This window comes from Parambassis ranga, chromosome 3 (assembly GCF_900634625.1).
Source record: "Parambassis ranga chromosome 3, fParRan2.1, whole genome shotgun sequence".
NCBI classification, from domain to species: Eukaryota; Metazoa; Chordata; class Actinopteri; family Ambassidae; genus Parambassis; species Parambassis ranga.
This window is the reverse complement of record NC_041024.1, coordinates 8,630,604-8,651,943: the sequence shown is the minus strand read 5'-3', so window position 1 is coordinate 8,651,943 and position 21,340 is coordinate 8,630,604. Positions and strand designations below refer to the sequence as shown.

At 38.7% G+C, this 21,340-nt stretch overlaps 1 protein-coding gene across 1 annotated transcript in view; it reads right to left on the bottom strand.

Annotated features, from left to right (window-relative positions):
- The window catches only part of LOC114433767 (protein diaphanous homolog 3-like), a 114,939-nt gene that overhangs the window by 61,504 nt on the left and 32,095 nt on the right, over positions 1-21,340 (bottom strand). The window contains exons 18-22 of the mRNA XM_028402434.1: positions 9,420-9,515; positions 8,369-8,463; positions 7,507-7,608; positions 5,317-5,556; positions 2,888-3,017 (exon numbers count right to left, since the gene is read on the bottom strand). Of these exons, the coding sequence (XP_028258235.1) occupies positions 2,888-3,017; positions 5,317-5,556; positions 7,507-7,608; positions 8,369-8,463; positions 9,420-9,515 (663 nt within the window). The remainder of the gene's footprint in view (positions 1-2,887; positions 3,018-5,316; positions 5,557-7,506; positions 7,609-8,368; positions 8,464-9,419; positions 9,516-21,340) is intronic.

The following is a 21,340-nucleotide window of genomic DNA, read 5'->3' as shown; positions in this document are numbered from 1 at the left end:
ATTCGATTAGCCTGCCAGCCCTTTTAGCCACTTTAAGCAATGAGTGGCGTTGTTTGCTAAATGTCACAGTAATATGTAAAATGAAATGTCTTTTTATCATGGGCGTTTGCGTGCAGAGGTGAATTATTTGGGTATGATTCTTCTTACTGTTATTAAACCAATGTTATTCATATGGCAGCCTACATTGAGAGTGCAGTGTCAGTCTGCGATCTGACTGTTTTGATCAGCTGGTCATACACGTGGAGTTTCATACCTGTTGCTAGCCTCAGAGGTAGTTTTAGATCTCCCTCTGGTGGACAAACTACACGACTTCAACACCCACAACATAGCTAAAATTTTGCTTTTTTTAAACGTTGTATTTATCGGTGATAATACGGCCGATACCAATAGATCAGCAAAGAGGCCATATCAGCCGATAAAACTGCCTGTCGATAATTGGTCGAGCTCTACTTATCACAGTGGGGAGAAACCAAACACTCCACAGGAGTATCATTATCTACAGATTATCAAAGTGCAAATAAATAAATAAATATACATAAAAGAGCCCTTCTGAAAAGAACAGTCTAAACAATAAAAATCACACATTTCATCCTTACCACGTTTTCTCCTCCACACACTTCGCTTCACTCTCACCCCGCTGCGAATGAAGCGGTAGGTAAAGTCTTCTTTTGAGCAGGAAGGAAACATGCTGTGACAATACAACCTCACAAACACTACACAGACCACTGCTCAATACTTCCTCCTGAGAGTTACCTATAGCAGTATCAACAAAACAACATGCCTGAGTCTCCTCTGACCACCCAGTCTGTCACTGCTTGCCTGTGACCTTTACCATGCCCTAGATACAATGGCAAAAACTCAAAGCTCTGTGTGAGCACTTTGGTCCGATGATGCCTGCATCTGTAGGTCTATAGCCAGTTCGTGTACAATATGTGCACAATATTTGCTAGAAAAATAAGACTATAACTGCTACGGCATAAGATCACATAGCAATAAGAGATCCCAAAAATATTCCCAGTGCTTTACAAATGCAGAGTGAAACTCCAGTAAGTAAGTAAAGGTATGCAGTAGTGCTCCATTTGTGACCATTGTAGGTAAGCCATTCTGCTCTGCTTTCACTAATGCTTGAATATACCCAAAACAAGCAAAACAACAAATGTCTAGTGATATTACAATAATGTGATTGCAGTACAGGCTGATACGTCTGCCTACTGTGCATCGCTGCCTGCCGCACATGTACCAGTGCTTTAAGATGCGCCTCCAGTGTACTAACCTGCCCTACCTAGGCCAGCCCACACCTTCCCTGCAGCCTGATTGGGTCATTAGCTTTAACCACAGTACATTCCCTGATAGTGGAGCAATGGCAGAAAATTACTCTGCCACCCTAGGCTTAGTCTGCCCCACAAACTGCCATTTTTCCTCCTCAGCCAAAGCCAGAAGCTTCCCTTCTCTATTTCTCTTGCTAGCTCTCTAGTGGCTTTGTGCAGATCTGCTCCAATCTCACACAGCAGGTACAGGGTTGAGAAGCCAATAAAGCTGCAACATCCCACCTCCAAGGGCAGGTGACTACCCTCCAGCTGGCCTCTCTGCACTTGGTTACCACGTTTAAGTACTTTGCCGTTGTCTGCTCATAGGCAGCCTCATAGCCCTCTTCCCATGGGGAGGCCAGTTCCACTAAGAGAGCGGTTTTACTTGTCTTGGACCACATAAAACTTAATAAAGCATGATTATTCTAGTGCTGAAAGAAGAAGTCCAGGCTAAAAATAGTCACACATCATGACTTTGGTTCCAGTCAATGGTAGACTAAGCAGCTTAAGTCAACACTTAGAATGGCATACAGCTTGTCAAAATCGAATGAACTTGCAGTTAGATTTCTTTAAAATAATAATTATTTGTTCACACCACTAACCGTTAACATAGTTAATATATTACTAAACAGGAAAATAATTGTCAGGAAAGCTAGACTGAGTATCTTCTTTCTTGCTGTATGCCACCATGTTAACACTCTGGTGGACACTGCCTCTTTTGCTTCACTATTACTGGCCTTATTACTTTACAGATGATAACATAAATGCAATTCGTCTAGATTCTCAATGAATGTCATTGGTCAAACATAACTCAATTGGAAGCAGCCAAATTCACAATGTGATAAGGTTCATGATATCAGTGTCTCATATGCCTGTGCAGCCCACCTATCTCATTATCCTTTCATTAGGCTCCACAATGTCATCAATTACAAGTGTGATTGCCCATACTGTATTGTTTATGTCAGGCAACAATACTTAATGACCACTGTCGAACATAAGGCCTAAGGCTTCCTTCTCAGTTTCTAAAGTATAATTCTGTTTTCAGATTTAATCATGTGCTGACCAGCACAAACAACATGCTATGCAAATGATAACATAAAATATTTTTTTTCACTAAATTCAAAGCTTAAGCCATTCCTTATTTGTTTGCTTTTTTCCCCAAAAAATATCTATCTATTTGCTTAATAATTTAGCATTTGCATGACCAGTTCAAAGCCCTGCTGGTAAACACTACCAGGGATGCTGATTTGATACCGAGTGGATGGAACTCTCTGTGCAACGGGAGGGCTAAGGAACTTCAGTTGACACCAGCAGGGAACCAAAATAACAGCAATAATCACACTGTGATACTGCCTTAGCAAAAGCAGGGGGAAGACAACATTAAAATTATCAAGTAGCAGTATAAGCAGTGATTCTTACCTGTTGGGGGAAAAAAAAGTTTAAATGTGCAGGGAAACTGCACGTTCCTTTTGAACAATATGGAACCCATTGAAGAGACAAACCTTGCAAATTTACAAAACATGTTCAAACTGCCGCATCAGTTCATGTTGTTTACACTGAGGTGCAATTGCAATAATTACCTCTGCTGGCACGATCCACATGCTCCAGATCATCAACAAACTTCAACACATCTGGAAATTCCTCCTCACATATTTGAGCCAAGAAGTGAAGTAAGGTGGTTGTTTGGTCTGCTGACTTGGTGTCTTTCAGCTGTTTAAAACAACATAAACATTATTTTACTTGCTTTAGCCTTATCATATAGATCCTATATGTTTTACAGTAAAGCTGAATAAGTGTAGTATAGATTTTCCTTGTTGGTTAAAATGTCAAATCTACCATTATAATTATAAGTCTATTGTTATTTTGCAAATAAATTCAGCTGACTTTATTACACTGAAAATAGAATGGCATTTTAGTGCTTACTGTAATAAAATCATTAAATGTGGTGTCTGTCTGGCTAGAGATGTGCATTATTGTACATGGAATGAATAAAAACCAAACTGCCATGGGTAGGGAGTGCATGATATGGTTTTGTAGAGTACAGCCCACAATACATCTTCAGACCAATGTGTGCTCAAAATCACAGAAAGAGACAAAAAAAATGATGTGGATTTATCTATTGTTTTACAGCACATTGACATTTATTTGCTGTGCTTAAATAAGGTTGCTATCTTTTGTATGTACACCTATCTTACTGAATTATTGGGGGTAAATGGGGCAAAAAATATATTTGGGACTTTCATGTTCTGTTGCATTAGAATTTGTATTCCAAATTCATTCCTTTATTACATGTGAACATCTATCATTGTCCTTTATTTTACTACTAAAAAACAAATCCAGTTTTAAAAAATACTGTTGCATTGACAGTGCTACAGATGAGTCTGTCTCCTGTAGCGGACACATTTTTCACAATGTGATGACCCCCCCTGCACTTGGTGCCTTACTCTCGCCCACACGCAACAATTTTTCAATTTCTCTGATAAATTTCCATCACTGCTCTTTTACACTCTAATTCCAAGATGTCTCTGAGTATCCGCACCAAACATCCCTCCTGTGGAGTGTGTTGCTGTGTATCACTCTAGGTGATCTATTGGTAGACAGCAGTGTACTCAGACCCGCTGGGTTTAATCATGTTTGTATTATCTCCTCTAATCAAACATTCTCATCTCTCTTTTCATTTATGTTTTCCCTTTTTTTTTCAAAAGCTTCAAGTGCAAGCTGACAAAAGGTCCCTCTCTGAATTTAGATGGATGGTAATCATAGTTGACAATGTAAACATTTTCCCTTTTCCACTTGGGCTGGGTGCAATTTTCCTGTGCTGTGGAGTGTGCCATGGAATTAAGTTGTCAAACTCAGGGGGGCAGGAAGGAAGGTGATGTCTTCCTCTGTATATCCTGTCTATGACATCGACTCACACCTTGGTCTGACAACATACAAGCAAGAAAAAAAGCACACTAGGATAGCAGCATTATGCTAACATAATCATTAATAATCCTCTATGAATTGATTATATTATTGTCAAGCTAATGCATCTCTTCCATCGTGTAAGCATGAATCCATGTTCATCTATACACGTGCACTAGTGTTTATATGAACATAAGCATCCAAGGGGCAAAGAGGTGGCAGTGACAAATGGCTGTGGTGGTTGTTACTGTGGAAACTGCAGCATGAGTGCCAACAGCTGTAATGTAACCACCAGAGGAGTCTCCTACTGCAGGATTACACCCTGTTCTTACCTTCACTATCACACAGGGAGACTTAGTGTAGTCTGTCTTTATGTCACATAAAATCCACAGGTACAGGTATTCGCTATGTCACTGCCCAAAATGCATGGGTAGTCCTGCAGGGTGTTTGAACTTCCAAGGGAAAGTGGTCATAGCCTCAGTTATCTATTCTGAGCAGAGGAATGGAAATAAAGAACTCCCTGCGTTTAAATCCTTTGATAGAAGCTAGCTGATAAAAAATCCCTCTCTTGTGGTGTGTTCAACCATGTGAAATACATGAAATGTCTCATCATTACAGCAGCAACTTTGGTCAGTCACATGCACAAATATCAGTTAAAGCCAGTGTTATAAACTGCAGTTTCTCAAATAGCCATTTGAGGCTGGCTTCTGGAAACGTGTTGATGACATAATGGTGATTTCTAACTTTATATACAATATATGGTCTAAATATATGGTTTCTACTTTTAGCAAAAGTAAATTACTATTTATATTGCAAACAGGGCATTTTAGTGAAGTTTTTTAAGACAGGCAGCCTACCTTCAAGTAAGGCTCTAAAAGAAAATCAGGTCAATGCAGGTCAGTTACATAGTATATATAGTAATTATTGCTCCCTAGTAAAAGGTCCAACTGCAACCACACATTTGTCAAAGTTATAAAGAAAAAAAGTTTATCTCCTGAGCTTTACTGAACATGAATTTCTCATGTAGAACCTCTGTAACACCAGAGGGACAAATTGTGTACTGTACATGAACAATTCATGTGAAGGTCAGCATTTCAATCCTTACCTTGCAAAGGGAACTGAGGTCAAAGCCAAATGACTGAGCATTTCGAGAGCCTGCATTCATGTAATTCCCCAGAAGCAGCACCAGCTCCAGTAAGCGGCCGAAGGAGCGGCTCTTCCTGACCTCATCACATGCGGCATTTACTGCCAGGATATCTGGACGCAGGTTGTTTACCTGCTCCTCAAACTGTAGACGGAATAGGATGTGGCTGAGTCGAGGACACAGTCGCTTCACACTGCTCATCTGTGAGAGTAATAATATAAACAATGGAGGGAAAAACAACAAGATAGATTCATGGAGAGCAATAATAAAAGAGAACTTTGGACAAAGCAAAAGACATAACTAACAAAATCATAGAACACAGTCAAATTCAAAATATCTATAATCACACCTCTGGCAAACACTCACCCAATACAATTTTAAAGACATTTATGCAACCAGCCTTTTGGAAAGTGTTGCTAGGCAGTAGTAATAGATGCTGGCACTGATTTGATTTGGGACCCAGGTCTGGTAAGTTAATTGTGGAGTTAGTGTCCATGTAGGGCAGGCAGTGGAGGGGGTGGAATATACAATAGGCTGCCTTGGATTACCACTCTCACACAATTAGAGAAAATTGGAAAATATTGCATTGGGCCCAGGACCTGGCCTCAACAGTGATTGTGTATGTGTGTGGGGTAGGAGGGGGGGGGTTCAGGTTCCAATTGTCTGTTTCACACAACAGCTGGCTGTGCGGTTTGATGTCCTCCATCAAGGGTTTAATTATAGCTACTGTAATGTTATCAAATGACTATTTCAGTCAGGCAGTGACTGCGTATGTATGTGTGTGTGTGTGCTTTCAGCATTTTCTATGAGAAGAAAGAACAGGAAACAGAGCAGGCAATTTATATAACAAAATTAAGAAATTGCAAGGGACAGAAGAAGCAAACATAATGCTAGAATGAAACAGACATGGGGTAAATGATATGATAAGGATATTGTAACCAGAAGAAAAAAATACTCCATGAAAGACCAAGAAAGCTATAATTCAATGAGGTGAAAGAACAGCGACAGGAAAGAGACACCTGACATACTGCATACATTTAATGTGCTCAAGAGAGTGTGACAATAATGAATTTGACAAATATGCACAATATAGTGTAAAATATTTTAATATGAGTAAATATTTTGTAAGTTGTAACAATCTGAATTAACTAACATCAGGTCAGTTTAACAGAATACGGATGTATAGAAAATAATAATGTTGAAAGATCAAGAGGTTCTTTTTTACCTATTATCACAAGCAACATTTAACATGTTCATGTAGCTGCTAAATGACTATTTTGCCCTTGTGTCCAAGGCATTGTAAGGATTTTCTGGTCCTCTTCTTAGAAGCAGTCATTATGACTACAAACCACTACAGACAGGTAGAGTTCAAATCAAGTTTGAGAGAGGAGGTTATTGGACATAGAAAAGATAAAATGAATGTGTTTGCACAATATAAATTAAAAATTCCCTTTGAACCTGTGTTTTTCTGATAGGTAAAAGCAGACACAGTAGCGCTGCAATATTATATAAGCAGGCTCGTCTTTGTTCTGTGTCTCCCTGATGAACTATATCAACCACTCGTCCCCAATCTACCACTTAGTCACTGCATTTTCATAGCCCTTTCACAGATGAATACAAAAACATGGAACAAAACAAGATTATTCCGTTTTGTCACTGTCTTAGTTGCTAGGAAGAAACCTAAAGTATTAAAAAATAATATACCACTCATGCATAATTTTGAATAAACCTCCTTTGAAAAGTCTTTAAGAAAATGATGCAGACATAATTAGGCAGCAGTGCTGCTCTTTAAAGTGCATAAATTAGTACATCAGTCCACAGGTGTCCTGTCTTTTCTCTTCAAGCTTAAAAAGATAGAATTTTAAAATGCTTGGGATTATGATAATCATATGAAAGTGCTCCAGTGTGTTCTCACAGCAAAGAGAGGCACAGACACAAAAATATGTTTAAAATTCTGTAACAACAAAATAGTAATTAACCATGTTACATATTAAACAACTATATATTGTTTGTTTGTTTGAATTCAAACTATGGGCAATTTAAACTATTAGAAATTTACTAGCAATTTAAAAGTATAATGTTCTTCCATCATTAAAAATAATATAATACTGCAACCAGTCTGTGTGTGTGTGTGTCTGTGTTTGTACTCACCACAACCCCAAACTGCTCAGGCTCTGATAAATTAGAGTACTCATTTTCGTACTTGGCCAATGCGTTCAGCTGCTCCTGTTCTGGTAGGTGTTTCACAAGGTTCTACAAAGAGAAAGAAAGGATGTGAAAAGCAGCAGAGAAAAAGCAGTACCAAGAATGCTAACATTTTATTAACTATACTTGGTCTTCGTTTTCTTGTTTTCCATATTTTATGTCTTTAATGACGCTTCAAAACATAGACTAATTATTATCTATTGTATGAAGGAAATTTGATGTTTTTCTTTTTTTCCCCCACTCAGTCAGTTCCAGGTAAAAAGCTAAAGTAACAGTAGGTTACTAAAAGTGATCTAAAACCAATTACAGTTGTCAATTCCATTGCTGCTAATGTAGAGAGATATAGAGATAGAAAAACATCAGGGCAAAAAACTGAGTGGTCAAGAAGTTATAAAAAAAAGAGCAGCAGAAAATGTAATTAAAAGAAACAATTTAACACCAGTATAGTGCTTATTTATTTATTTATTTAATGACAGATTGCCTGTGCTCACCAACTGCTTCAACACCTGCTGTACTGCAGGCTTTACAGATGCCCACTGCCTCAGCCTCAAGCTACATGCTGTTTCAAGGTAGACAACAAACCAAGAAGATGTACAAGAGCTGGGACATGAACCTGACAAACTGAGTAGGAGAAGGGCAGCACTAAAAATATGTACTTTGAGCCTTGAGGTGAAAAGTTGCACATTTAACATTAAAAAAGTTTCCAATATTCTTTCAGAGCTTAGTAGGTCCAGACAAGCTGGCCATTTAAAGTTGGACAAGTAACTGAAACTGCACATATTTTTTATAATTGAAATGGCCACCATACCTGGATCATGGGTTCAGTGAGTTGCTCCTCATCTACCTCCACTACCATTCGACGAATTTCCTGATAAGGCATACGGAAGGAACCCAGGAAGATGGCTGAAGAGATAAAACAGATGCATCAAATAAAAATATTCCAAGAAAAAGAACTAGACATTATTAAGCAAATCAACAACAGCATATGTTCAACTTAAGAGGTGTGACTGATTAACTTCTTAACTTCTCCTTTCAAAGCGCATATCACAATGTGGTATAAGTACAATCTAAGCTCCTTACTTTGATTGCTAATGAGAAAATTTTAGTACATTAGAACTCATTACGTGGAATAAATCTGCACTTTATCTTAACAGTGACAGCATCAATCAAGCAATAGAACTAAAACCCAGCCTTAATCAAAGCTTTTAGACTCTTAACCTCCAATTGTGGAACACATAAACCACCTACTCTCCTTTTCCTCCCCATCTTCCTGCTCTATAATTTCTTCTGCATGATTTATCACTGTTGCTGGGCTGATTAGTCTCATTTTCTTTTAATACATGAAACAAAGGTCACAGCTCCCCTTGATATAAGCCAATGAGGTGCCAAGATCCGAGAGTGCTTAAGAGATCAGCTGGATCCTCATTATTACCGGGTGCTTTTAAACGGTCATTTCAAGACTAAGTCTGCATGTGTGAATGTGTGTATGTGTGTCTGAGTCTGTGTCTGTGTGTGTGTGTGTATGTGAGAGAGAGAGAGAGAATGAGTTAAATCTAAGTGATCCTACTTTAGCATTTTCCATTTATTTCTTCTTTCTTGTTTCCTTACTGGATCCTTAATGAGTCATAGATATCAAAGGCCTGGTTCACAGTAATTATTGTCTTGTTTTATTTGCTTATAGCAACAAGCAAAACTGTCACTTATTCCTCACAAAAATTCTCCACTTTGCCACAAAACAAAAAATTCAACATCGATACAAGGGGTAAAATAAATGGGCAAAGTAACACCATTTACCAACAGTTAAATGTAAAAGTGCAGTTCATTGTAGGACAGAGGTGAAAAAAGAAGCAAATACTTACACAGATTCTGTGCAATCTTAGGATCGAGCACCTTGAGCTCTTTAATTCTCTTCTTTATAGATTTCTTATCCTCCAGATCCTCCTCTTCTTTTTTGGCTGGTAAAGATAGAAAAACTTAATTAATATCATCACATTCGAGAAAATTTTACACAAACGTATTCCTTTACAGTATTACTCAGATATGCATGCTACACACAAAGATAAAGTAAGATGATTAGATCTGGAATCTGGAGTCCAGGTAAATATAAATAAACATAAACATAAACATTGCTTGGTTTGGTTGTTGTGCTCTGTGTGTGTTTACATATTTTCCAAAGTGAATAATGACACCATGATAGGATGCAATGCTACTACAGAAGTACAGAGAATAGAATTATGGATCACACCACCAACAGGGTAAGGTATGGGAGATCCATGGCTGTACCACACACTTGCACATTCACTAATCAGGTTATAGGTGAAGGTAAACCTGTTTTGAGTCACATGGAGAAAGATAGGTGGGATTGTGAGAGTGAATGTTTTAGGTAGGTAGGAGAGACACTATAGCTGGATTAAAAACAACAAACCAATAAGAAGATACACACCAATTGTACACACACATACACACGCCCTCTTGAGCCACACTCAAAAAGAATGGGTTCATGGTTGGTTTTAATTATTTAAGTCACCAGATTAAGAGAACAAAATGTGCATCCCAGGAGTATGCTGGGTAATTGTCTAGTGCTGTAATTATCCGATAACTGTAGTGAGAGAGGAGAGGAGAGGAGAGGAGAGGAGAGGAGAGGAGAGGAGAGGAGAGGAGAGGAGAGGGAGGGGAGGGGAGGGGAGGGGAGGAGGAGAGGAGAGGAGAGGAGAGGAGAGGAGAGGAGAGAGGAGAGGAGAGGAGAGGAGAGGAGAGGAGAGGAGAGGAGAGGAGAGGAGAGGAGAGGAGAGGAGAGGGGAGGAGAGGAGAGGAGAGGAGAGGGGAGAGGAGAGGAGAGGAGAGGAGAGGAGAGGAGAGGAGAGGAGAGGAGAGGAGAGGAGAGGAGAGCTTCTTCAGGGATCCTATATCTGAATAAAAAATTAAAATGTATGGCGGGTGCTCACACATTTAAAGACAGCTAACAGCTCCAAAAACATGCACGCCCACAGGGGCTAACCACATACAAACAAATACACAAACACGGCCACACACTGAGCAACCCTTGGACTTACGTGGCTCCTCTGTAGGTACACTCTCCTCACAGTCTTTTAACGTGCAATGCAAAAGACACAGAAACAGGACAGTGGAGGATGTATACCATAAAAAAGGAAGAAAGGAATGAGAATAAAGTAAAAGTACATTTTTAGAGACTGTACCTGTGCACTGTAGTGTAAAACACAAACAGACTATTCGAATAAATAAACATAATGCTGTAAAATTTGAATGGAAATGGTTCAGTGGGTAAAACAACTGGATCAAATAGAAAAAATAAGTTGCTTGGTAGGGCAGGGTGCATTAACATGGTCGGACATGGTCTGCAACATGGCCTATGGTGCCTTGCCTACTTCCTGAGTCATGTAAAAGAAAATGTGATTTATTAGACCAGGCCACCATCTTCCAACTGCTCCATGGTCTAGTTCTAATGCTCACAAGCCCATTGTAGGTGCATCAAGCAGTAGACAGAGGCACCCTGAGGGGTCTCAGCCCCATAATCAACAAAATGTGTTCTTACACATTTCTATCAGAATCAGCAATTTGAGCTACAGCCACAGTTAAGTTTGTGGTCCGTGTGGTTTAGCCAGCCTTGACCCCGCCAATGACCCTATCACTGGATCCTTGCTTTGTCTCCATTGGACTAATTTGTATAGTTACGGACCACTGTAGTCTGGAAATGCTGCCGTTTTAGAGATGCTTGCACCAAGTAAATATAAAATCATTGTACCATGCACCCTACCCTGAACTGTGTTTAAGATGTAAATAAAATGAATAAGAAGAACATAAGTATTTATTTTTGTGATCTTGAATTTGATGTAATTGGTTACTGCAATATATGGAGCATGCACTAAAAAGCCTCCAGCTTACTGAATTAAGATGTTGCTTTGATCTACTCATCATAACTCATAACAGAATCTAATTTATTACACACAGTGATTCTCTCTATTACACACACACACACTAAACACCCAGCAACAATGCATTAAGCATCTTGTTTCAGCACATAGAAATGTAGTTAGCTAGTTCATGCAATCCATGAATCATCTACACATAATACTACCAGGGCTACATCCATCTCTATCGAATAAGAGAAAGTGATAAGATAAAAATCGCATTACACCCAGACACTCACACACATATACTCTCACCAGGCCACAGCAGGTGTTATCAGTTAAATCAGCTAATTAGATTGCCCCCTTCTAACTTCACCTCCTCATCCTCTCTGGCCTTAAAACAGCTCTTCTTCAGGGAAGCCTACTCATTATACATCAGCCAATTAAAATGTCCCGCAGGGGGTCACAGGTCACTGTTTAATCAATCAGAGGGAGTGGCGACAGTTGTAGTTATCAGATTGCGCTATCACCCAGGAAGTGGAAAAGATAAGGATACACTTGGGAGAGCAGAGCAGTAGGAAGTCCACATCACATCACAGGTTATAGCAAAAGCAGGGACATAGAAAGATATGAGCATACAAAGATATTTTAGGATCTAATGACAAGCAGATTTAACAGCATTAATTGGTGTGAAAAGATGACGCACTGCTACAGTAATAAAAAGCTGAAAAAAGAATTTGGGCAGACAGAATAGAACAGAAAAATGTAAGTTACAAACAGCCATTGCCTAGAAAAACAGTTGAGATCTGAAGCTGAGATTAGGACTCATTCACAAGGGAGAGGAGAGGAACGTGCAGCACATAAGAGACAGGCACGAACACTGGGAAAACAGTCTCAGTTGAAAGGCATGCTCTATTCTGCCACCGCAGACACATAGCACAAGCCATCTACCATCTAAGTAAGTTAAAGCCTCTTCATGGAAGCCTGTGATAAATGTCAACTTGATGTCGGGACCGTGGACAAAGTCAGAGGAGAGATAAGTATGAAAACAGAGCAAAGATGAAGGGCTGTCTCTTTTTCTTTTCTCCTGCATTTATAGAAAATCCATTCTGCATTATTCTTACAAACCAAAAAAACTTTAATTTCTGATCATGTCAAAAACATCACAGGGTATACAAGGAGAAGCATCCATTTTTTCTCCTTGAAAAGACAAAAAATTATTTAGTTAGGAGACAGATGAGGATACAAAGAAATTTAAAAGAGCTTTTCTCACTTGTAATAATTCTACTGACTAGTTTTGACCCAATATCTGCCACAGTTTAAAGGCACTTGACAAAAATATGACAATGTGTAACACTGCACACACATACACTTCCCAAAAAGCAGCCCTTCCCACGAGGCAGTATCAGTGAATTGTGCCATCAAAGCACTAAAGGGAGTGTTGGATGAAATAAAACTGCTGTGAAAGAGCATGACTGATGCTGTACATGACAGGCAGGCCTCAGAGACAAGCAAGTAACACCTCAAACCCCTCCCCCCACACACCATACACACACGCACAACCGCACAGAAATCTCTTCCTCCTTTCCCCCCAGTCCTTTATATTCACACCACCACCACTTCATCTTACAAGGTTGGATTTCTAATCAAAGCAAAGGTCTTAGTGGAAATGGGCTGCTTTTTCGCACACACAAAAAGCTCACAAAAACACAAATGTCAAATAAATCAATGAATACTGAAGTCCAAGGTAAATAAGAAGCTGATACAGATGTGAGACATGCGAGGGACCAAAAATGTATATGTACTTATTTGGTTTATTTGATTCACTTCTATTTCCAACATGAACTTTAGTCTTGATGATGCTTCATTATTTATGGCATGATACGATGACACCATTGTCTCCTCTAGAGAAAGTGGCTGATCCACAGTGAGGGGAAAGTTGAGAGGCTAGCAGTCTTCAAAGGGTAATTAAATCACAGTGTTGTTTCCAATAGCTAATCAAGGCAGTCATGCAGGTAAAGTTTAAATCACAGCTATTAAGGTCGTTTTTGTAGCAAGGATAATTCAGGAGGACTCACAATTCAGTGTGTAAACTACACTACACTACACACACACACACTATACCATTGCCAGAAGCAAAATCCACTATGAGACATCTGATGCACAGGAGGGGGGCTGTCTGCAGCAAGTGAACAAATCCACCATTCCAACACATCTGTCAACTCTACAGTCAACAGAGGGGAGACGAACAGTCAAACCAGCTGTACAGTTTGACTGTTGACTCACGGTGTGGTTGAGATCCTGCTAAGTTCTGAACTTTCAGCCTGACGGAAATCACAAGAGACATCAGATGGATGTCCAGTGGTCACTAGGACTATGCATACCTGCTCTCACCTTTCCCTCTCTACCGTATCGATGCATACACTCCACCATCCTGAATAAAAGTAAGATGACAGTTTGACTGGTGTGTTTGCACACAGACTAGTTCCCCTACTCCCCGACCAGAGCTGCAGCTATGCGAGTACCAGTGAGTGTGATACAGAGAGGAAGATCAGAGTAATGAAGTGAGGAGCTGTGTTGTGAGTGAGCTAATCAAAGTGAACCATGCAGGGCCACCTCTCCCTGTGATCCAGAGTAGATGACCCAGGGCCATAATTAGTCTGAGACTTTCATTCTGATAGCAGCAAATTAACAGACTTCATTAGGTTTTTCTCTGCTCTCTATTCCTGCTATATTAGTGAATATAGCAGGAAGCTGTTCCTGTATGAGCATCAATCAATGTCTACCACATATCCGTCAGCTGCTCCTCACAAACGCGAACATAAAAGAACACAAAAGTCTGCAGATTTAAAAACCAGATGTGAAGTTACTGACACTACATCAAAAGATACATAATTGATTAGAAGGCTCTGTTAATCAGGGTGTACTGGACTGTAGGGATGTATTTAACCAGCATCTCTATTCTCAGTGGAGTACTGCCCTCTAAAGGCCTCTTGAAGACCTACCAATGCCCTCTTAATATGTGTGTATGTGGGTGCTAAAAATGAGTATTTTCTGACTACTCTGTCATTTTAGGTATGAAGCATTATTATCTCCATTTCATTTCACTGTGACAGCAGTCTGATCTGAACAGTTGTTAAGCCCACCCTAACATTTCCCAAGTCATTCAAAGGATTGATGACACTCTAAATCATTCACCTCTGAAGTCATTTGCTATTTTTTCCTCCCTTTGCTGTGGCAAACAAATCCCGCACCCACCCCTTCACCACCTCCCCTACTCCACATACACAAAGCGACATGTGTGGATGAAAAATCATCTCAGAAAAATAAAGTCGCAAAAGCAAATACGTTTTTAACGAGCCCGCCCATTACTTTGGTGATATGAGAACATAAAAATACAAATTGGGACTAAATTGAAGTGTTGATGCCTGAGAAACTGACGCACGAGAAAAAAAAATAACAATGGAAAGGAAAAGGAAAGGAAAGCAGAAGAATGAACATAAGAAGGTAAACCACACAAAAAAAGGACAGGGAAACAAAGAGCTACTGGGGACAATGAGTGTGGATGTGTTTGTGGGAAAACTTGTGACATTTTCAAGCATTTCAGGACACTGTCACAGGTTCAGTTAATTGGTGTGTAGGTCCAGAAGAAGTACGGCACACAGGAGCCAATTTTATTGTATCTTATTTCCTAACAGAATGTGGTTGATTATGTGTACATTTTAAGATATATAAAAACATAGTGAACCAGATGCAGAAAAAAAAGCCATCCTGTGTGTATTATGTGACTAGACCTTACCTTTTAACAACAATGAAAAGAGCCTTTAATGATTATGCATTTGATGAGATCTCTCATAATGGCACAAATTTTCTGCAGCGCCACGAAAAGTCATTATAGAACTAATGGTGTTCTTGAAAATGTCAAAGCAAAAAGCATAAAGAGACCCAGAAAAAAAAGGAGAAACGACAAGCCTGAGTGAAACAGAGACACTCAGAAGAAAAAGTCCATTTGATGAGAACAGACACGGTATATGCCAGTCATGAGCAATGCTAACTCATAAAGAGCAGAAGATGGACTTCCTGCAGCTCTCTCAACATACAACTTTAAAACTAAATTTACAGGCTTTTAAGTAATTTAATCTCCCACCCACAGTGAGGACAACAGGGCTCTATATGCCTCCTCGTTATAATACATTGCTAGATTTCTTTTTTTTTTAGGTTCTTAGGTGTAACTAAGATGATATTAAGTTCTTGAGTGGAATTACTTGACTCTGTAGCCCCAAGCGTTTGATTTATAAAAGACCACCTACTACTGCACCCTGTCTTTTTTTCCTTCTGTCTTTTGTCCTTTCATTCCCACCTTCTCTAGTCCACGATCTCTTCATAATTCCTATGATGGTGTCCACCAACCTCCTTAGCTTCTTTTGTTTTACTGTAATTCAAAAGCCTACCAAGTCCTCAGGCAAAGCTACGGCTGTTCAAAGAAACACACAAAACACCCACCTTGCATTTTGAAAGACCTATTAACCATCACTGTGTGGATATCGTAAGTGGTTTCAATTTAGAGGTACTGTGAGGCTTATTGTAGTGAAGACTGACAGAGTAGAAGCATGGATCTGAATGATCATGACTGTTTAATGTACCACATCAATGTGGGTCTGACAAGTCATGACAAGTTGACAGCTCTGACCGTGTTTTTTACCTCCACAAGGGAACCTTCCCTAAACCACTAAACCATCCATACAAGCCTAACCCATCCTACACACAACCACCATTTCCATCAGCTACTCCCTAAATACGCCATGCTTGTGCAGTCTGACAGAACCCACGCAGACATGCTTCCTTCCCAAACCATTATATTTATATGGAAATGGAGTATCTAATTATCTCTTACAGTATGGCAGCAGTGGGAAAGAAGCTTGTCTTTCCTTAACTTTGTCTTTAACAGACTATAGTGATCTGAGGAGCCTGACATCCACTGAAAACAGCATGAATCCTACAATAAGTGACATAAAAAAGAGGGGGGGGACGCGTGAAGCATCTCATCCAAGTTTTGCAAAACCATTTCCTCCTTTCTAACAATTTACTCATTAAAATATTTAGTGTCTATGGAGCTTTGATGCAGAACCATGCACCAAACTGCAAACTTTGCCAGACTTAATTATGTATGTTTCCTAACACTGATTCAAAACAAACTTACAATAATTAATTAAGCCAAATCCATTAATAAACTCAATTTTAAAAAGGTATTAACCAATAAAGTAAAGGAAAAAAATACACAAAGCCAACCAGATAAGTGAGCAGTATAACGGCACCATAACCACCTTTTAAATCACAATGTATGGATCTATGCATGGATTTATCTCATAATTTTGTTATAGTACTACATCAAATTACTACATTCAGTCATTCTATTTATGTATCAAGTGGTTATACATTACAATAATATTACAAAATTAGGAATGGATAAATACACTTAAAGGGCTCTGAAAAACTCCTTTGTTTTCATTTTCCAGAATCATAGATTACTAATGGACCCTATTATACGATTTAGTTCTGCATGCACGCACACACACAGTATGTCATATCTAACACTGCTGCCAAATGCACTCACACCCTTTGTATACACCTCTTAGGCTCTGTTTACAAGTAAATCACAAAAAAAGAGAGAGCAAGGTTCTAGATTTGGTAAAACAAGTATTAACTTCCTTGATTTCTCAATTTTTAACGTTTGCATTTTTTTGGCAATGTTTCCATTTCTTTCGTCTCTCTCTATCTTGCAGTATTGCAGCAGAGGTATGGTTATTAACAGATGTTTGTATCCTGGGGAGAAATGGCAAACAGATTTTGTGATCTTTGAGGGTTTCATCTAATTGGATGTTATTTATTAGCCGAAAAAGAAGCCCCGGGAAAGGCCAGTCTTCTTCATACTGTTCATTTTCTGAGCACTATAGCAACGAATCTATCTCTCTGCCCCCTCATGATAAACAGAGATGCTGAGTAAAAATGCTGGCATATCCCAGATGTCAATTAAGATACTTCAACTCAGACCTTGAATGTAAAGTATATCCATGCAAGTCTGACAAGTATATTAACCTTCACATGTATTATGGAAGCCTTACACAAGAAAAGGCCTTAAAGGGCACATTTCTGTACTACTTTAAAGCAAATCAGCAAATATTATGTTATTTTATTAAGGATAACATTGGTTTTTACTTGGAATTTGCCACAAATATCCTAACATGTGTATGTATCCAAACCTTGAGGTAGCATATCATGTAACTTAAAAAGCATTACTCCAGCTTTAATATTATTTTTGTTTATAATCCAATATATATGAGAAGTATGAAGGACTCTAACAAAGTAACCTCACTACTGGTAAAAAAAAAAAAATAATAAAAAATAAAGGAAAAAAATCAATAAAACATGAATGCTACAGTAAAATGGGGACTTTTTCCTCATATCCCTCAATTCCCACCTGCCAGTGTCTCTAAAATATTCTGTGATTTTTACCCTCTCTTCTCACTAACACCCACAGGAAAGCCCTTCTATACATCTTTTATCTCCATCTATTGACACTGATGGTCTCAAAGAGCTTCTCCAGAGGCTATCTGAGAAATCACAGAAATTGCTGAAACTTCTGAGAGCTGTCAGTGGTTTCTCTGCTTGTCCACTCAGTACATTTGCTTGTTTTTCTCCTTTCCCCCTCTTTTCTGTCACACTGAGTAAAAAAAAGTCATCCTCTCCATTTCTTTTACATTCATTTTTTTCTGTGGATTTTAATAAATGCAAAGCTATTTTTGAACTGTTCAATGTGAAGTGTGAAGTGTGAAGTGTAAATGGACTATGTGACATTCCCCAATGTATTGGAAATATAACCCCTCTATTAACAATATCTAGATTTCTATTATAAAGGTGTGAGAGACACTCCATGACTGTGTTTCAAGGAGATTCATTTGTGGTAAATTTGTTGCAAAGCATGTATGGGGGAAAAGAAAGAAGGAAGCATACAACACAATTTTACAATTATGTACTGATCTGCAGTTACTCTCGAAACTGTTGACAATATGAGTAGAAAAAGAATAAAATTGGTCCTGCATGTCGATGAGAAGACCAAACATGAGTTATAGTGAAAAATAAATAAATAATACTAACCTTTTGTCTCTGTTCCAAAGCAAACAGCGCAGATCGTGCAGCCATGCAGAATTTTAAAGAATACAAATGCAGGAGGAGAAAAGCAGAAAACCAGAGAGAGCAAACAAGAAAAAGGAGAAAAGATGGTTAGTGATGTTTGAAGTGAGCATTATCTCAGACATTGTATTATCAGAAGAGAGACAACAAAGCGCTGCATTGAATAAAAAGGTGAGGTTACAGACCATAGAGAGCGATATTGCATGCCTCAACAGCACAAAATACAATTGTTATAAACTGTAAGTTAAAGTTCAATATATATTTTTGTCAAAAAAAGAATTTTTTTTTTAAATCACAAAGAATGACCACATTTTCACATATAAATGTTTCAGTAATGAGTGACAGTTAAGGATGAGAGTCTCATTATCTCAGACATTACAGGACTGAGCCTTGCTCGCCTTATTTGAATGAAATATACCGTCACTGTTAAACAGGTGCCTTCATTTCATACATTAACATAATAATATTGTTGTCTGATTTTGATATATAGTAATATGTTAGTGTGATTTTTACCATGTTGCAAATAATCACAAGTATTTTCTATGAGTTGTATTTGTGGAAAAAAAGTTTGAAACTTGACTTAAATCATATTGAACTAAACTGCCACATTCCATGTTTTACAATAAAAACTACCATAAAACAACAAAACAATGAAGAAAGATGAGAAACCACTATAAATTTTTTTCATTTTTCTCTGTAACTAACTGCACCCGTCAACAATTTATAAATGAGTTACAACAGCGCCATAGCTTATGCCACTTCCAGCTTTTGCTCTTTTGACATTTGTTGATGAAGCTCTGAGAACAATGCGAACTCCTTTCTCTATAGGTTTACCCTCAGCAAATGAGACAGTTACCACAAAGACTTCAATTAAAGCGCTAATGTGCCGAGGGAGCAGCTTAAAGCTCTGTGTTCAGAGGCAGATATTGTAACATCATTAACTATACTTAATTTATAAGCTGTACTTATTAATAACAGTGAGATAAGTATCGCTTAATAACAGTGAGATAAGTATCGTTTAACTTAAGGCATTGCTTTTCACATTCAACCTGAAAGATCACGTTATGTACCACCTCCTCTTTTATCAGCAATTAAAGGCACAATTTTACCACAGGCATGTTACAGCAAAGAAAACAATGTGTGACATCAGAGACCAGGCATTATTTTAACATCTGAGGAAGAAAGATAGGACTGTGAGTCTGGAGTTGTAATTGCATTAATAGTTGGGCCTTTACATTTAAGGATGGGCTTACATTAGGGTTGTTATTTAATAGTAAGACCAGCAGAAATTACAGTAAGCACAGAAAGTGTGAAACTTAACAAAAGAACCTCTGTAATCTGTATAGAAAGTCTATTGGATTGACTTTAATAGATTGCATAAATGTTCAATGCACCGCTGTCAAATGTAAACAAAATCATTCTATTACACTTACATTCTGTCCCTGAAAAATTCTGAATCTGTCTTGCTCTTAAGAGAGAAATCATTGTTTCTTTTTCCAACTAGCCTAAAATGGCTAACCTCAAAATCTTAGCATGTGAAGTAGTGAGACTACAAGACTAACCCGACATATAAAAGCTGGCATTGCTTTTGCCAGTAGTTGGAGCTGTAAGTATGTCAGAAATTTAGCACATCCATCTGTTCAGGCTTGGGTGCTTTTCACGACTAAAAGTTTGGGCCACACTAGATAAATCAGGTAAGAAATTCAGCAATTTCCTGTTTTAGCAAAAACAAACTCAGGCCCTAAATATTACACAAATAAATGGGTTTTTCTTACATTTTGAGCAATGCTAACATGGCTGGTCTCATAAAAAAACATTTATAACCCTGATCCAAACTCACTGTTGGTATACTGGTAAAGCAAGAGGCACAAACATCACAAAAGAATAAGGAAGTTTCAAGAGACATGAATAAATATTTAATGAGGAAAACTCTGTGAATACTGTTTCACAGTGTGTCCTTTTTAATGTTTAATGCTGATCCAGATGCTGCTGCTCTTAAGTGAGATGAAACATGATGCTCCGCGGCAGTGTTAATAAGAAGACAAGCCCACATGCACGTATGCATACAAGTTCGCTAACTGACACACAGCAGCAGCAGTGTCTTGGTACAACAACGTAACCTACCAGACATGCTGCTACCACAACCTCCACTGGGACAAAAAAGAACAGGAAGGCAAACAACCATAAGAAGGGATTCAAATCATGTGAAAGGTTTGATTTTAGTCAAACATTCCATGCATTTCTTTGTCAAATTTAAAATGCATTACCCATGAGGAGTAACAAAACAGCCAGCACACTGCAGAGCAGCACTGCGATTGCGTGCCTCCTCATATGATGAGGACAGTGTTTTTGATCACTTCACTGTCTGAACTTGTGTAGGCTCTGGGTCATTACTCTTACATAAAGGTACAATTGTCTGCTAGTGGACATCCTTCTTTGCCCTCCCTAGAGAACACCTGCTTGACTGTCTGTCTACCTGCTTGCCGTTTAGATCTGCCTCCATTATTCAACACCTTGACGGTAGGGAACTTGGGTGTACTGTTGTGTAGGGGGGTCTTGTGCTCCTTAAGAGGAGCAGCATAGAGTTGTGACAGGTAGATAACACCTGGATGAATAATTCAACTTGGTGTAAGCTAGCCGAGGCAGTGACAAGACAAGAAAGAAAACATGACATGTGAATAAATCATCAGGGAAGGGCCTAATAGCACAAGCACAGGGAA